Genomic DNA, 13,385 nt, shown 5'->3' with positions numbered 1-13,385 from the left:
TCTGATGTAGCGCCCTCTCCTGACGGTAATTTGTTTCCAGCCGACTTCGCCTCTAGAGGGCGACAAGACCAAGTGACAACTGCGTGAGAAAACACTCAAACGTAGACGCCTTGTGATTTCTACATCTTATTTTAATCACATTCGAGGACATTTGATTTCATTTTTCGAAGATTTTCCATACCTTTTTGAGTTTTTGAGTATGCATAACATGCATTATAGAATCCCTCCCCTTCCAGTAATGTTGGTCCCCGGAGGAGGGGGTGCAAAAACAACAACGCTGCAAATGCTTCTGGTATTTGTAAAACGTTTCCCACACTTTTTCTTCCCTATTTGACCAGCTTTCATATCATCGATGTGAATACTTGAATCCATACGGTTTTAATAGCACTACTACTTTGCAATGCGTTAGTTTTCCCACTAAAAGCAGAATGTATAATAATATACAAATTATCATGGCCATAAAATACGCAAAAACATATTCGGATATCTTTTAGTTTAACTGTTTTACTGGTATCACATAGAACTGCAATCACAGGTGTTGGGATTAGCATCTACTCCGCCTGATCAAACACAGGTCAGTTTCAGTGTTACAATTTAATTACTTTGGCTTAATTGTTGTCTACACAAATTATTTTTTAGTGTACGTGAAAGAAATCGGACGCTGCACTTCCTAAGTTCGGTATCGACTATCTGGAATCGAGCGCGACCAAGAAAGCACTCAATCTCGAGAAAGTTGTTTTTACTATGGCCGAAATTGCACTGGGCTTAGTTCTTCAGGCCGCATCTGTATCGTTTAATCAAAATGTAACGTTTCAAAGTAAGATATCGATAATGATCCATTGCCGACGGGAACAATAAGAAAAGGTAAAATCGCAATAACTTTTCGATTTTATCTCTGTCGCACAGGAGAAGTACAAAAATGTTGATTTGCAACATGGTAAGGTTATCATTCTCACAAATTCTCACGAACGTGATCATTGCACTGGATCGGAGTGAAATAATATACCAATTTTACTCGGCATAAAGCAACATCAAAATATTATTTTAATACAAATATTTTCTATTTCTCTGCATCGTTTTGTAATGGTATGACGTGACAGCTATATTACTATGATCGACTGCTGAGAGTAAGCGGAAAGGAGCCCAGTATTGTTTGCATCTGTTCACCGAGTCACCACGAATACACACCTTCAGGTTCACGTTCTGGTTTGCCCCACTATTAGATAAACAGCGATTTTCAAAGCAAGTAATCATTTCTCGTCTAACTTTTCAAATAGAATCGGTGAAAAGTAGGTGTAAGGCGACCAGATTTCTAAACTATGCATTGCAATCGAGCCTTGATGTATTTACAATGATGGCAGAATTGGTGTTTGTAATGATTTTATCGAAACAAACTCAAAAGTTGGATTTTCTGGAGCTCTGTCCCTATCTTACTCGGTCGGATGAATCTTGAATAATGAGCATCGCTGCCATTTATTCGTTCCTGTTTAAATCCCGACCACCACTACAACAATGCTAATAAGTATAAGCATTTTGTGGAATTTGAAATCAATTTATCATCCTACACTAGACCGTATTCATTTAGTCCGAGAAGTAACCAAGTTCTGGCCATAAGACTTCTCCTGTCATTAAACATTCAACACAAGGCAATAGGCTATCCACGTAAATTAGGAATTTTATTATTTTTTAAAAATATGAAAAATAAACAACATTAATAATCATTGTTGTGATTAACTGACGTGCTTCGAGAGAATCAGAATGGTCGAAAGCGCGTTTGCAAGCTTGCTTAAAGCACCGGGCACAACTGCAAAACTATCAGGGGGCAGTCGGCAAAGGTGTTCATACATGAAGCTGTTCGTAAGCAATTTATTGGCGACAGGGCATTTCCCTTTTCTTGCCATAGGACGGGGAACAGGCAGACCGTCATTTCCCTCGTTAGTGAACAGGGAAAAACGTTCTATTGCGCTGCGGACAACTTAAAAACACGCAACAAATACATTGGTCTCTTGAAAGCTCTCGTTTGTATTTTGTTTCCGTATTCGTTTGACTAGCCTAGGGCTTTCGCAATCACACCATCACACGGCATGTAGTAGATGCGTTTACTTTACGCACTGAATGATAACATGGCAGACCTTTGTGAAATTCGCAGCTTCGGTTTATTAATAAAACATTACATGTAATAGGCCAGCAGACTCGGATATCCCTTAAAACAATAACCAACGGGTAAAAGTAAGATCTCGATGCCAACCGACAGAATCCCATTGCAACTCATTAGATTAACGTACCAAGAAAAGAAATTGACCTTTTAAATCTAACAGTTTTCTTGTTCTTAGCTTAGAACCCCGTAAATTATACTTTTTCTGAAACCCTAGATATCGGGGAACATTTTCGTTAACACAGTGTCACTATTGTTTACATGACTATCACGTGACAGATAATTTGCATAACCTTTCAAAAATCGGTTTTCCCTATCGGGGATCTGAGCTTGTTAACCACTTAAGAATAGTTAGGTTAAAACATCAATTTCTTGTCTTGGAACCTTAAAGATCCATTAGCTGTAACTTTGGTCATTTTTTAAAATTGTGTTTGTTTGTGTTTGTATCATCTGCAGTTTCTGGTTTGAATCCCTGAACCATGGAGAAATTCCTAATATTTAGCTAAATCTGTAGAAAGTTTTGAAACTGCCTGTTGTAAGATACTACGGGCATGTCACTTGCATTTTCGATAATATTCATATGAATACATACAGAATGTCTTTCGTGATATCGATCCATGATAGTTTTTTCTCGTCGCTGATGATGCTCTGTCGGAGCTGAACTGGATGGGTACTTACGAACGCCTCGAATTACTAGCGATGTAAATGTATGGGGCTATAGATGGGGATTTTGAATTTTTTTGCAGATGTAGATTAAAAATTAATACAATATGAACTACGAACACTAAAGATACACAGCTGTTGGCAATTCCATTGCTCAAATGACAAAAAATCATGTCGTTGAGGGCGCTCAGTATATTGATAAAGCATCATCGAATCGTGCTGGTTCGAAGCAGGTTCCATACACCACACACATGACTCGCTAACAGGTGAAAAGTAAATAAATAATCTTCAGAAATCATGAATATGAATTACGAAAAAGTAAACTATTTTAACATAATGGGGACTGGAATTAAATCTGATCGCAATTGTGTGTTTCTAAATGTCGTGATGTACACTTGAGGTCCAATGGGTCGGTATTGGGTAAATAACGTACGTACCTGGTGTTCGAATACACGGTGTATTGGGGAATACCAGCATCTTCTACAATAGCTGCATCTGTACATATTCAGAAAATCAACATTTTCGACTGCGCAAAATTATCATTAATATTTCATCTCGAAATCAAAGATCACCCGTAACTTGACCACACCCACCAATGTATTTTAGCCAACTGAGCTCATTCTGTCATCGATGTTGAATTGACGTTTAAAATTGCAGGATGCCATCAACGGCGAGCAAGACATATTTGTTTTCCATGTTTACACAGTAACTCTGATAAAAGTAGAAGTCGACAGCTTGTTGCCTCATTGCGCAGAGCTCACCGCAGATCCGGGAACATCTTAAAGTAACAGCCACCCTGGTGTAAAATGACCTCGGAGGCTGTAAGAGCGGGGACTCACGAAGTCCAGTACCTCGGTAACGTTGAAGTTCTTCACACCAATCCAAAGGGCAAAGGCTGCATTGAGACGGTGGTTGATCAACTAGGTCAGAAACTAAGATCTGGAATCATCATCCCGAAATTAATTTTAGTGCCGTCATTACAAGGGTTGGAAGTAATCGATGTGACAACCAAGACAGGAACATACTCGGCGTTCTATCCTATACAGAGTATTTCCCATTGCAAAGCCGATGGCACGTATTCGAGGATTTTTGCCTGGACTGTTGTATCACCGGATCGGTCGAAATTTTGTTGCCACGTAGCAGCGTGTTCCGATAAAGAAGATTCCCAGAAACTAGCCGTCACCATGAATCGATTTTTCCTGGCTTCATCTCCTAGAGAGAAACCATCCAAGCGCCCATCATCACGTTCTGACTCTCAGAGTAGTGATGGGCGACGAGGCGACGAGAATAGAAACAAGGTAGCCGGCAACGGAGAAGCCCAGAGGAAAATGGACACGATGCTATACCAGGCTGAACAAAACACCGTGACGGAAATTCAAGACAATCGTACGTAAAAATACCGGACTCCAGATGTTGGCTCAATTAATGGTATCTTCACGAGGATTTGAATTGCTGGTAGAATATGGCCAAACTTCTTATTTCTTTACTTACTTTTCGTCTTTATTTCACGTCCTGCCACATATAAATACTGCCGTCACAATTGAGTTGCTATTGTATTGAATTATACATCAGTTTGGCCAACATTAACCGATACATCAACCATAGATGACGTTGTTGTCGGAGAGATTTAGCGTCACGGAGTTGATTTATTTTCTTCCAAATATTCGACCGACATACGATACGCTAGCGGCGGTAAACAGTTATCGAACACGTACTCGTAAATCAACATTCTTGTGTCTGCTGTGCTGATTTGTGTCAGCTACAAAGTTTTGCAATTTGCTGTGACAGTCACACCAAGAGCAGAAACGAGATGTCGGAATATCTATCATTCCGCCATCGTGTGTTTATACCTATGTATGTGATCGAGTCGCCTCGGCATCAGAGAGCTTACATTCTAGAATTTGGAACTCTAAAAGTCATTTCCTGGAAAGGAAAGGAAAGGAAAGGAAACACAAAAGTATTCGAATTACTGAACACAGAAAAGCAAGGCACCTACATTTGGTGACATAGCCTTTAAGTCTACGATGACGTCACGTTCACAGGCAGGAAAAGCTTAAGTTTGTAGTATTGAGCTTACGATAATTATGTAACTTTGTTAATAAGTAATAGTTATGAGAAAAGCCTTCTTCACAAACTTTATACGATTTGTGTAATGCCTGTATGTTGTATTTCTTTACAAATCACCTGAATTTAAATGTCCGAGATAGTTACAGTTGGGTATGATTTGTGGTGATTTTACACATTATAAATCATTTGTGTCATTAAAAACTGTCAACAGAGGTTTACACAGTATTGTGAACTGAATCTTTTTTGACATTTTCTGTATTGTATAGAGGTAACACGACCGTGTCCCTATTTACCTTCACCTAAATATCCGGTCTGTTTTCCAGTTATTGCCGCGTCACGCGATTCCCTAAGCCTGTAATTTTGATGTTGACTTAAAATACAAACGAGGTTGGACATGCTGGTATTTAAGACACTGGCACCGACATGCCCTAAAACAGTGCAGCTGGTATGATAATCTACTTATTATTAAACATACGGCCACCCTGACTACGTATCAAATATCTACCTCCAAACTCCAAATATAGTGCGCTGCTTGAGTTGAACAGGACGGTGTGATGGCGCTAATTTGAACGTTCACGGTTAGACCACAGTCCCCTGTGGTCTACTCCGCTCTGCGTCTATGCGCCCCATAGACGTGTGTACATATGCCTTTTTCTCAGGCATATGTACACACGTCTATGGGGCGCATAGTCCCAGAGCGGAATAGATCACAAGTGACTGTGGTTAGACTCCCTCACTGGTCTCTAGTTGTGTAATTCGTCAATCAACCATGTGTAGACAAGGATTAGCGGTCGTCCCGATGTAGACGGGCAAATATAAACTCTCATGTTTTTACCACAAAAGACGGGAGCCAGCTGACACGTCAACAAACTCATTTAATTTTGCACGAATGCAGCAGGGTCAAAGGTCAAGCTACACACACAAAGGTGCAGACAGACACCTTTCTGCTTTCTGTCCATTTTGCCGATAATAAAAGTATCTGTGTCGTATCATTACTTTGTTCGGTGTCAATTATCTACTTCAAAGTAGTCCGCCGTGCTAGTTTAACATTTGATGGCTCTAATTTGACCTGAGAATTTAACCGTCAGTGCTCTACCTGTAGAATTCGTCTATAGCCAAGTCTGGATAAAGGCCTTTCCGATCATCAAACCCCTAGGCAAATGTAAAACACTGCAATTTCTACTACAATTACTTATTTTTTACCAATTATATATATATATATATATATATATATATATATATATATATATATATATATATATATATATATATATATATATATATATATAATATATATATATATATATATATATATATATATATATATATATATATATATATATATATATATATATACACTCACAGAGGTCGGCTTGGAGTGTGTATATATATAATTTCCCACGAGGACATCTGTATACTTATATATATATATATATATATATATATATATATAATAACACAGAGGTCAGCTTGGAGTGCATATAGCATATATATATATATATATATATATATATATATAAATATTTATAGAAAATAAGTATTGTTGACAATATTGACTTACTAGTAGATAAAGAGTAACAGCTGACAGTTCTGTTGTTTAAATACTGTTGATAAGACATTAAAAAGTTATTTATTACACCAAAGGTCAGCCTGGTACATCGCACGCAGACAGATCATCTCCGAATTCACGATTGAGCATTTAAACCCCAATTTGACGCGAACCATTCATCTGACACGCCGACAAGCTCATTTAATTATGCATGAATGCTGCAGTACGGTGGCCCAAAACTACCTGTTCTCCGCATTCAAAGTCTGCGTCGCATTCAATTGTTTTTCTCTCACATATGTCTCCGCATTCAAAGTCTGCGTCGCATTCAATTGTTTTTCTCTCACATATGTCTCCGCATTCAAAGTCTGCGTCGCAATCAAATGTTTTTCTCTCACATAAGCTTATGTCTCCGCATTCAAAGTCTGCGTCGCATTCAATGTTTTTCTCTCACCTATGTCTCCGCATTCAAAGTCTGCGTCGCAATCAAATGTTTTCTCTCACATATGTCTCCGCATTCAAAGTCTGCGTCGCAATCAAATGTTTTTCTCTCACATATGTCTCCGCATTCCAAGTCTGCGTCGCATTCAATTGTTTTTCTCTCACATATGTCTCCGCATTCAAAGTCTGCGTCGCAATCAAATGTTTTTCTCTCACATAAGCTTATGTCTCCGCATTCAAAGTCTGCGTCGCAATCAAATGTTTTTCTCTCACATATGTCTCCGCATTCAAAGTCTGCGTCGCAATCAAATGTTTTTCTCTCACATATGTCTCCGCATTCAAAGTCTGCGTCGCAATCAAATGTTTTTCTCTCACATATGTCTCCGCATTCCAAGTCTGCGTCGCATTCAATTGTTTTTCTCTCACATATGTCTCTGAGGTATGCCTCAGTGTACGTTATTCCGAGAAGCATAATTTCTATCGAACAGCGCTCTCAGACGGTCGCTATTGACAACGACGAACATTGTATCAAGTTATTTTCAATAGATTATCCATCGAAAATTTGTTTGGACGCCGCTTGTGCCGGGCGCCCGTGTGTTGAGGTCACGTCATAAACATTTCCACAATAACCCATATATTGACTTATATACTTAATATCAACATTGAAGGTATCCGTTGGTTTCCTGTACTGAAATTAAATCGACGACAATTTTTTTAGTTTTGGTGATACTTTTACGTACGTTTCGGCACATTTTGGAGCACCTCGGCGTAGTTTGGCGCCATTGTGAACGGGGGACTACACGCGAGTGAGCGAGACAACAATGTATCAATTTCGGACAAAAGGATATCGATCGATAACGTTCACTGCACGATTACAGTGGAGACTCTACGCCCGTTCGCCTCTGTTCTGTGTTATTCTTGCAGTTTACTGGGATTTTCATAGTATATTCGCCAAAATTTGGTATAAATTACAACAACCTGACTGGTATTTGGTCTGTATAATTTAAGAGACGCTAACCGATTAAAATGGGTCAATATTAGACCCTGATTCTGCATATGCAAACGCTGTAAGATCGCCATTTTATTGAGGGCAAGAGCAAAAATTCAGCGATCGGAAAAATAAAATGCAACTAAAGCAAGTTTCGTCGAGAAATTCAAAAAACTAAAACGACAGCAATTTTGTATATATATCAACAGGTCCTATTTCCCGTATTTGCTGCCCTTACAATTATAATATTTTGGGAAGAATTTCACAAGGGAATTCCAAAAATACGTAAGCGATAAGAGACATATGCAAAATCAAGTAAAAAACACAGTCAACAGCAAAACGATCTTCAACTCGTCATTTCATAAAAAAGAGGGAAACTAAAAAAAAAAACCATAGAGTTTTAGTTACCCTTCATGATATGTGTCATACCAAATATTATAAAAAATAACAGCGAAATGAAAAAGTTAAACCAACGGTTTTTTTCAGATGTATTTTTCATTTTACGATGTGTCTACTCTGCTCGATTTCCCATAGAAAACAATTGCGTTTAATGTACTGAACAGACCGTACAACTATCGCTCGTTCAAATTTCTCAATTCTGAACCAATTATAGTGAAAAGTGGCACGGTGTTTCCTTGATATATATACAAAATTGCTGTCGTTTTAGTTTTTTGAATTTCTCGACGAAACTTGTTTTAGTTGCATTTTATTTTTCCGATCGCTGAATTTTTGCTCTTGCCCTCAATAAAATGGCGATCTTACATTATACAGACCAAATACCAGTCAGGTTGTTGTAATTTATACCAAATTTTGGCGAATATTAACTATGAAAATCCCAGTAAACTGCAAGAATAACACAGAACAGAGGCGAACGGGCGTAGAGTCTCCACTGTAATCGTGCAGTGAACGTTATCGATCGATATCCTTTTGTCCGAAATTGATACATTGTTGTCTCGCTCACTCGCGTGTAGTCCCCCGTTCACAATGGCGCCAAACTACGCCGAGGTGCGCCAAAATGTGCCGAAACGTACGTAAAAGTATCACCAAAACTAAAAAAATTGTCGTCGATTTAATTTCAGTACAGGAAACCAACGGATACCTTCAATGTTGATATTTAAGTGTATAAGTCAATATATGGGTTATTGTGGAAATGTTTATGATGTGACCTCAACACACGAGCGCCCGGCACAAGCGGCGTCCAAACAAATTTTCGATGGATAATCTATTGAAAATAACTTGATACAATGTTCGTCGTTGTCAATAGCGACCGTCTGAGAGCGCTGTTCGATAGAAATTATGCTTCGCGGAATAACGTACACTGAGGCATACCTCAGAGACATATGTGAGAGAAAAACAATTGAATGCGACGCAGACTTGGAATGCGGAGACATATGTGAGAGAAAAACATTTGATTGCGACGCAGACTTTGAATGCGGAGACATATGTGAGAGAAAAACATTTGATTGCGACGCAGACTTTGAATGCGGAGACATAAGCTTATGTGAGAGAAAAACATTTGATTGCGACGCAGACTTTGAATGCGGAGACATATGTGAGAGAAAAACAATTGAATGCGACGCAGACTTGGAATGCGGAGACATATGTGAGAGAAAAACATTTGATTGCGACGCAGACTTTGAATGCGGAGACATAAGCTTATGTGAGAGAAAAACATTTGATTGCGACGCAGACTTTGAATGCGGAGACATATGTGAGAGAAAAACAATTGAATGCGACGCAGACTTTGAATGCGGAGACATATGTGAGAGAAAAACAATTGAATGCGAGGCAGACTTTGAATGCGGAGAACAGGTAGTTTTGGGCCACCGTACGTACTGCAGCGTTAAATTTCAGACAGCATACCAGTAACGTCAAGGTGCAGACAGACACTTTCCTGTCCGTTTTGCCGATAAAGTATCTGTGCGTGTTTCATTCAGCGTTTTGTAAACACATTCCGGGATTTCAAAGTCATGACCTCTGCCTTTTCGATAGATAGTATTTTACTGACAAATAATTTTCACCAGAGTTAGCGTTAATTGATAGGCTGTCTATGATATACAGAATGTGCTCGAACAAACTGTGTCGTGATGGAAGAAGACGACCGGTATTGGGTATGACAACTAGACGAGGGTCACAGTTACCCGTTGTACGGTCTAATCTCTCACATACCAAAACGAGCACAAACTTGCTTTGGACAATGTATTCGACAAATTCAAGTATATCATGTTTTGTGAAATCAAGTTTTACATATCTTTTGGTAGGGGAAGAAAATAATCCCACAGATATACCCACTCATTTCTCTGAAAGGCACGTTACTTAAAATACGCCTATCTATCTATCTATCTATCTATCTATCTATCTATCTATCTATCTATCTATCTATCTATCTATCTATCTGTCTGTCTGTCTGTCTGTCTATCTGTCTTCTCTCTATGTATGTATTTATGTATGTATCTATGTATCTATGTATCTACATATCTGTCTTTGTATCTCTATCTTTAATATATATATATATATATATATATATATATATATATATATATATATATATATTATATATATATATATATATATATATATATATAATCGATCACAGTCTGTGTGTCTGTCATTTGTTCTGCAGAATTACCTATAGAGAACGTATCTATCAGACGCTTTGTCAAACTTTCCAAGTACAAAACACTTTGTTTACCTCCTCACAATGAAACTCTTCACAACTATTGAAATCATCACGGTTCCAACAAGCACCTACGAGCACACAGTCATCACTTTACTTTGTTCAAATTCAAAATTCATCGTCGATGCGATGGTCGTATCTCTGTATCACAGACAGACATTGTCGCTGATATGTGAAAGACACGCTGTTTTATGGGCCTATGGCGTTTGCCCGTATTTTTAGTCCCCACGGACACCGTCCGGGGGACTTATAGGTTTGGTCATGTCCGTGCGTGCGTCCGTCCGTGCGTGCGTCCGTCCGTCCGTCCGTTCACGCAGATATCTCAGAGACGCCTGGAGCGATTTCGTTCAAACTTGGTACAAGGATAGTACCCTACCTCATACAGATGCACGTCGATTTGTTTCACAATGCGATCAAATTTGGCCGTGTTAGAGGACTTTTTAGTTTTCGCCTCCATAGACTCCCATGTATAAGGCAGTCCATAGACTCCCATGTATAAGGCAGTCCATAGACTCCCATGTATAAGGAAGTCCATAGACTCCCATGGATAAGGCAGTCCATAGACTCCCATGTATAAGGCAGTCCATAGACTCCCATGTATAAGGCCAAGAAATAAAAATTAAGTTTCTCATCGTATTCATATTGGAAAAAAGGATGCAGTGACACAGTTTTTAGTCCCCACAGATAAAGTCCAGGGGGCTTATAGATTGGGTCATGTCCGTCCATGAGTCCATCCGTGAGTCCATCCGTTCACGCAGATATCTCAGACACTTTGACAAAATGTCACGTGACCTTGGTGACCTTTGACCTCAAATATACAAATTTGTCCATAACTCAGTAACCACAAATGCTAAACCTTTCATATACAAGGTATGATGGGACACCCTATGACACCACATGTTGTACCTCATTAATTTTGCACATATCTAATTTTGAGCGAGCCAATAGAGCTAGAGGTCTGATTTTTGGTACATATGGATAACTTAGCAATACAATTTTTTTGACAAAATGTCACGTGACCTCAATGACCTTTGACCTCAAATATACATATTTGTCCATAACTCAGTAACCACAAGTGCTACACTCTACATATTTGGTATGATGGGACACCTTATGACGCCATATATTGCATCTCATTAATTGTGTGCATATCTAATTTTGAGCGAGCCAATAGAGCTAGAGGTCTGATTTGTGGTATATAGGGATAACTTGGCAATACAATTTTTTTGACAAAATGTCACGTCACCTCAATGACCTTTGACCTCAAATATACATATTTGTGCATAACTCAGTAACCACAAGTGCTACACTCTTCATATATGGTATGATGGGACACCTTATGACACCACATATTGTACGTCATTAATTATGTGCATATCTAATTTTGAGCGAGCCAATAGAGCTTGATGTATGATATTTAGTCCCCACGGACACGGTCCGGGGGACTTATAGGTTTGGTCATGTCCGTCCGTCCGTCCGTCCGTTCACGCAGATATCTCAGAGGTGCCTGGAGCAATTTTGTTCAAACTTGGTACAAGGATTATTACCTATGCCATAGATATGCACGTCGAATTGTTTTACAATCCGATCCAATATGGCCTTCTGGCGGCCATTTTGTTTCCTGTATTTGATGTCGGTGTGTATGTTCACGCAAATTTCTCAGTGATGCTAGGAGCAATTCAATTCAAACTTGGTACATAGATCACTCTATATGTTATACATATCCACATTGATTTTTGTTTTGATCCGGTCTAAAATGGCTACCTGGCAGCCATTTTGTTTCCTATATTTGACGACTCTGTGTTTGTTCATGTAAATTTCTCAGCGATGCCGGGTGCGATTGCATTGAAAGTTGGTACATATATTAATCCTTATCACATATATATGCATGCCAATTTTTGTAATGATTCTATCGAAAATGGCTGTGTGACGGTCGTTTTCTTTCCTGTAGTAGATATCCATCAACAGGCTCCCCAGCTATGATCCATAGGGGTTCCAGGATGGTATTAATATTAATGCTGTGTCCATTCATAGGGGCTCATGAATGCAGATGGTGACAAAGTCCCAATTACAAGTGGGGACTATGTCATTGACAATGACTTGTTCAATTACATTTCAAAGTTACCCACAGCTACCATGGCTATATCAGCAACAAAGCAATTTGCTAAATCCGGATTTCGCAGCAGCGGGACTGCGCAAATATCGCTGCGAGTTGGTGTACGTTTGCTGCGTTCAGAAACGCCTCGACGTGGGACTTCTAGAATTTTCCCCAGATTTTTTTGCACTACACGGAACAACATAAAAAAAATCAAGCATCACATTTCTAACTCACAATATTGGAGTTCCACTCATCCCGAAACTCTTCATTTCAAAACGATGGAGGGCTTGTAAACGTTTTAGTTTTGCTCAAATACGATAAAACGTGTCTCGTTTTCTTGTTAAAATAAGTAAAATAGTGATTTTTGAAACTTCATGACTTCCTTGCCTGCTGAAAAATGTATGGGAAATACCAACTACTGTATCTAGTATGGTGTTGTAAAGTCACGTAAGAACCTATGTCGCCTTATCATATTTAGATAAACAGAATAACGCAGGGTTCTCAAATGCATTGTGCTTCGCTTGCAAAGAGAGACAAATAGGCGGCCAACTTATTAGTCACGGGTAAAAGGTTACATAGAGCGGGGATACCATCCCTAAGTGAAAATATCTTTTTTAAAATTAACATATTTCGGATCACTTTTATGCTTCCTTACACTATAAGTACTGGGAATTATGAACAATAACGGCCATAGGTATAAAGGCGATGTTGACAAACCATGCATAGACAGTGTAACGGAACACTGGACGC

General features: G+C 38.9%; 1 protein-coding gene across 1 annotated transcript; it reads left to right on the top strand.

The window, feature by feature from the left end:
- The first annotated feature begins 3,624 nt into the window (after positions 1-3,624).
- Positions 3,625-4,212, top strand: LOC139118178 (uncharacterized). Its single transcript, XM_070681471.1, has one exon. The coding sequence runs from the start codon at positions 3,625-3,627 to the stop codon at positions 4,210-4,212; it is 588 nt and encodes a 195-aa protein (XP_070537572.1).
- The last annotated feature ends 9,173 nt before the right edge of the window (positions 4,213-13,385 follow it).

The sequence above is a fragment of the Ptychodera flava genome, chromosome 19, assembly GCF_041260155.1.
Source record: "Ptychodera flava strain L36383 chromosome 19, AS_Pfla_20210202, whole genome shotgun sequence".
Classification (NCBI taxonomy): Eukaryota; Metazoa; Hemichordata; class Enteropneusta; family Ptychoderidae; genus Ptychodera; species Ptychodera flava.
Note: the sequence above shows the minus strand (reverse complement) of the source record. Positions and strands in the feature narration are given on the sequence as shown.

What these genes read in the sequence shown, in the direction of transcription:
- LOC139118178 (XM_070681471.1), top strand. Translation starts at nt 3,625, where the DNA reads ATGACCTCGGAGGCTGTAAGAGCGGGGACTCACGAAGTCCAGTACCTC.